General features: G+C 42.3%; 2 protein-coding genes across 4 annotated transcripts in view; both read right to left on the bottom strand.

The window, feature by feature from the left end:
* Positions 1–1,112, bottom strand: part of LOC103898394 (kelch-like protein 23) — a 6,890-nt gene extending 5,778 nt beyond the window's left edge. The window contains exon 1 of the mRNA XM_009278666.2: positions 792–1,112. Within this exon, the coding sequence (XP_009276941.1) occupies positions 792–1,112 (321 nt within the window). The remainder of the gene's footprint in view (positions 1–791) is intronic.
* A 2,202-nt stretch (positions 1,113–3,314) lies between these two features.
* The window catches only part of PHOSPHO2 (phosphatase, orphan 2), an 11,150-nt gene continuing 9,060 nt past the window's right edge, over positions 3,315–5,404 (bottom strand). For 2 of the 3 annotated variants that reach the window (XM_009278560.2, XM_019471901.1), the window contains exon 3: positions 3,315–4,610. In XM_009278560.2, the coding sequence (XP_009276835.2) occupies positions 3,883–4,610 (728 nt within the window). In that variant the 3' untranslated portion in view covers positions 3,315–3,882. Of the gene's footprint in view, positions 4,611–4,677; positions 4,839–5,404 lie in introns of all 3 variants that reach the window. The other variant, XR_002086174.1, reaches the window with a different exon arrangement.

Genomic DNA, 5,404 nt, shown 5'->3' with positions numbered 1-5,404 from the left:
GCCCCGGGGGCGGGGGGTTAAAAGGCTGACTGCGATGATGACACAAGGCCCGGCCGTATTAGGGACAGAAGCAGGCGCCTGGGGAGCGTCACCAGCTTGGTGGCACTCCGCCACACAACAAAGCAAGGGGGCCTCTGACTGCCGCTAACGGCGACCTGAAGCCGCCTCTCGCAGGGGCGCCCCGCTCTCCCAGGCGCTCGGAGGAGCGATGCGGAGAAAGGCAGCACGCTCCGGGGATTCCCCCATTACAGAAGGACGGGATTCGAGAGGGAGTGGCCAGAGCTCTCCTCAAACACCTGAACCCAGTAGGGCGCAAAGGACGGTCACAAACTATGCTGACAAACAGACTCCAACTATAAGCAAATTATTCAGGAAGGTGGTTATATTGGCTTTTACCACTTCTGAAAATGTGGGTCACAATTTAAGAAGTCTTTTTCTTCTCTGCTGGCAAAACATTTTCTGCAATGGAGACCTTTAAAAGTATTTGAAGCACAGCATCCTCTGGGTTTAAGCAGCTGTGCTCCCTCCTTCACCTGCAGCAGGGTTTGAATCCTTTGGATCCAGCAGCCAGACTCCCCTTGCCCTGCCAGAGCTCTCCTGGATTGAAAGGACTGGCAGCAGTTTCTCCTACCAAAACGAGGTGGATATTTGTTATTATTCGCTAAGTGCCAGCAATACCTAAAAGGACAGTTCCTGCTCTACACAGATTCTTTAGCACGAACCAAAGAAGGAATCTGAACTGGAAAGTGTATATGGACATACCCCTCTACCATCCTTCCTCAGATGCTAACCGTGCAACAGGACTCAAACTTGCCCTTGGCCTTTACATAGTAACACGAGGCATAAGTAAGCTGATCCGAACAAAAACCAGCAAACCCTTCACACATCTTCAGTTTTTCAACCACTCTTGATGCACTGTTAGCCCAGGAAATCAGAGTTCTGTGGTATAACCCAGGAATTAGCAGCAGCCCTGCGTCTCTGACCCGAGCCGGTCCCTCAGCTACGTTACTCACTCCATTTCTTTCTCTAGAGCATTCCCTTGTATGGCCCTGAGTCTGTTTATACATCCCCATGCCAACAGCTTTGTTTTGCTGTGGTTTTGCACTTTCCATTTCGTCAGCTTCCTATGGACAAGCAGGAACTTTTCCCAGGTCTTGGCCATCCTACTAGCACATAATACTAAGGCCAAGTACTCTTCATAGCAGCTGGTGTACAATAGTGATGTTACCATATAGAAAATTTCCCATATGCACATACACCTTCCATTATGCATTTATTTTCATAACATCTTTACCTAAGTCATCTCCCTCCCAGGGAGCATGTTGACTTAAACTGCCAGCAAGCCTGGAGGTCAGCAGCACCCAGTACTGAACATGCATCCCTTCAAGGAGCTTCTCCCTTTCTCTTTCGGCTGGGTTACCAGCTTAAACCAGCTTCACCCTTTGGAGATACTCATCTCCCCTCCCTTATACCCAAATGTGGAAAAATTTGGTAATTGTGGTGCTTCAGAAAAGTTCACTCTTATTAAGAAGAAAAAAAACCCCAAGACCTCATATTAGTAGGTTGATGGCCTACGTACTGGAATTGAAAAATTTCTTCTGTCTCCAACACGCACTTTGTCTAGCAAATAGCATCAGCTCTACCCTCTACTTGAAGTGATTAGATCATAATTGCTAATATTTCACAGTACTTTGCTTAATCTCAACTCCTGCTTCAGTACTTTCATCAAAACCACAAAAACCACCCCTTTTTGAGTATGAACATAAATTTCTCAATTTCTCACTCTCACAGCAAACTACAAGGTAGGTTCCTTAATGCTAAAAGAACAATAGTTAATATAAGTGGAAGAAAAAGCTGAATAATTATTCATATACTAGTTTTTGTTTGGTTGGTTTTAAGTAAGCAGTAACTGAGATCTGTGGACAAACTGAAAGCAAGCTGTCTCACAGCTAAGTTCTGAAAAGCACAGAAGAGACCGGCACAGAATCTGGAACATTAAGCAGCATATCTAGAATGACGGAGACACACAACAAAAAAAAAAAGTAACTATACAAAATTGTACTATGCAACAGCCATTACCATTCTTTTGTATGAGCTGCAAATCAGACAACTTAAACCTGTCACAACTTGAGACCCACCAGTTCTTCAGATGCTGTCTTCATGCCCTTGCACAAGACAATACGGTAAGATCTCTAATACAAACATCTCAGGCACCTATCAAATATCCATCATTAAAGCAATGCTCCTGAGAACTCAAGTATATTATTCTGGACATCTTAGACAACAGACTGTTCAAAGCAACCTTCTACATTTCATTAAAATAGGTAAAGGGCTAAAAGCAGGACCATTTACAAGGAAGTAATCAAAGGAAATCTTAATATATATACACTGTCAGCCTGAAAACAGGCAAGACCACTCCTAAAAATCTTCAACTGAGAAAAAGAAGGTAGTGACAACATCAAATGTTGGTAAGAAAATGAGAACAATGCTGCACAGAAAACAAAGGAAGACGGCTACAGCAATCGCAGGCTGCTAAGCTACATCTCAGACATCTGCAACCGAAGCGCTGCAAAAGTTGGACTAATTTCTCTGTTATTAAGGCACTTAAGCTAAAACAGACATCAGTTCAATAGCAGACTACATCATCATTTTGGACCTTTCATGGGACTATAAGAAGGAAAACATTTGGCATGAAAATACATTATTTAACTTTAATGAGACTTATTTTTAATCTCTCTATATGCATAGCCCAACTCTTGGGGCTCAGCTCACTCTGAGTGGTAAAGAGAAAAGACTGCATGTTCACAAACAATTCCTTAAACTATTTAAAGACAGAACAATTCTGTTAAAAAGTTAAAATGGACATAGATGTTCCCTTCCAGCCTGTAAGACTGGATTATACTATAGATGTGGACAAGAGTGAACAGGTAAAATCAGTGTAAACATGTATACATATGCACCATTCTGTGGGCCTGTGCATTGCAGCAGAAACACAGCAAGAAAAAAGCACCTGGCTGACTCGGAGCTGTCAGCATGGAAGATCAAACCAGCGTTAGCTCTGTACGGAGTGGCAGCAGCATACTGTCAGGGCGGTAGTCAGGAGAATGGGAGAATGACTTTTCTTTATACAGAACAGCAACATCCTTACTGCTCTCCAGAAGAGAAGAGGTCTGACTGACAAAATAAATGAAGGTGTTATCCAAAGGCTGACACCTACACTTGTGTTCACTCTCTCCAGGCCCTTACAAGAACAGGTGCCCGATGACACACAGGCCAGCAGAATACATTGCACAAATCAGGTGTGTTGCTTTTGTCAGTGACAGTAACTTTTATTGTCTTTACAATACAAGATAATACAAACTATTAAAAAGTAATTTGGTTTGGTAAAATATTTAGTACATTGAAAATATAAATGCATCTTCAGATCAAACAAGATTACAAGCATACCAAATAATATACAAAATTAACCATTTATCCTGATCAAAGAAGTATAAAAGCCAACAGTTCCATGCTCCTTGCACCTAATGTTTTGTAAGTAAAGAATTTCATTCTTTTGTGCGCTAATCCTACTCCTTCCCCTAAGCGCGTGGAACAGAAAAGGTCAGTTATGTAGTCGGTAAAGGCTTGGGGGGGAGGGATAAGACTAAGAATAATGGCAATTCCTCTTGCAACCCCACTTCTCCACTTATGTTGGAATGTGTACTATGCTAGAAAGCCATTTTAACTTCACTTTCCCACTATTGCCAAGATTGAACATAAACAGTTTTATATTGTGTTTAAAAAACATAAGTTCAGATAACAACCCAATTTTACGCTTTTATACACATGCAGTTTTTCTCTCCCAGGAAGATAAAATACATTAGTTTTCTTTTATCATTTGAATTATTTCTTTATAAGCACTTTCAGGTAAGACATAATTTCAGTAGCAGATGACCAAACCAGAACAGAACACTCTACAGGACTGAGATCTTGGGCCAGCCGAGAAATCTTTTTCTCCAAGGTATACCCCTGCCTGGGCATAGCAATATCATCCTTCTTCAAAAACATTACTGGACATAAGTCATTCCCACCATCACCTATATATACAATTTGTGTATAACTTACTCCTCGCTCTGACTGTTTTTCTAGAAATTCTTTTAAAACTTTCCTTTTGCAAAGGTTTTTAGGGCACTTTGCACAATGGTGAGCATGGAAGTTCTGTACAGTAAGATAGCCAGTACTGCTGAATGCTGCAGGGTTTGTAAACACTTCATCAAACACCTTATGGAGGTCAGCAGCTTTCAAAATCCAGTCAATAAATACTGTATTAGAATCTGAAACAATTATGCAGTCAAACAACTCTTTGTTCTCGCCAATAAAACCCAGAAGATCTACCATTCCCGCAGTGAAAGGAATTGTTGTCATAGTTCTTTTCATCTCCTCTTCTTTGACGCCATTGTCTCCCAAGTAGACAAAGACTCTGCCCATATATTCTGTCCAGTGTCCTGGTCGGTAGGAGTTTCTTAATCCATTAGGAAGTTTTTTCTCAGGAGCACATTTCACAATCCAGGTATCACTATTTTCATCTATGATTGTATGGTCAAAATCAAAAACCAACAGAAATTTCATAGCTGTCAGAAAACAGTTTCCAAGACAAAAAGAGAATTATTTATATAAACAAAAGTACTGAATTCCTACCCTGATCTTGTGCTCAGAGGACAAAAATTCTGCAAGAAAATGAAGCATTCGGACGTATATCCAAACCAAGTAAACTATTTATGGCCACTACAGCTAGGGGAAGTTGTGCTGAAGCTATAAAAGCAGTCTGTAAAGGTCAACGTTCTCGTTCAGTATCAAACCTGTTTGAAATAGACAATGTGAAAGTACCTAAGCTCATGCTGCATAGTTACTAATACTTGCTAACACAGAGTGAATCTTCCAGCACTCATGCACCATCAGTTTGACCAACGTTTCTAAATTTCTCCATCACCACTTGCCAGTGCAACCAAACTGGGATTCTCCTGGCAAAACACCTTAAGAGATATTTCAAAAGGAAACTACTACTGAACAGATGGAGCCAGTCTTTTTGACAAGGACGCACCAAATCAAAGCAGCCAACAAAATGAAATACTGCCATTTGTGGAGCTGAAAAAAAATAAATCGGTCTGCTTGCGGTAGTCCTGCAACTTCAGTACCTGCAGCCCACCTCTGGGCTACGGAAATCCCTGGGAGCAGGAGACACCTCCTCTGGTACTTAGAGCCGTTCCCTCACAGGCAAGTTCTCTCACACCCGTTACACGAGCACCGCCGCTCCCTCAGCCCCAGGCGTCCCTCAGGCCAGCTCCCCAGCGCCCACAGCCAGCAGGCCACGCAGCCACACAAGCAGCCCCCTCCCAACCGCAGCACAGCAGCGACTGCTGCCGCC

Source organism: Aptenodytes forsteri, unplaced genomic scaffold (assembly GCF_000699145.1).
Source record: "Aptenodytes forsteri isolate BGI_AS27 unplaced genomic scaffold, ASM69914v1 Scaffold257, whole genome shotgun sequence".
NCBI classification, from domain to species: domain Eukaryota; kingdom Metazoa; phylum Chordata; class Aves; order Sphenisciformes; family Spheniscidae; genus Aptenodytes; species Aptenodytes forsteri.
Note: the sequence above shows the minus strand (reverse complement) of the source record. Positions and strands in the feature narration are given on the sequence as shown.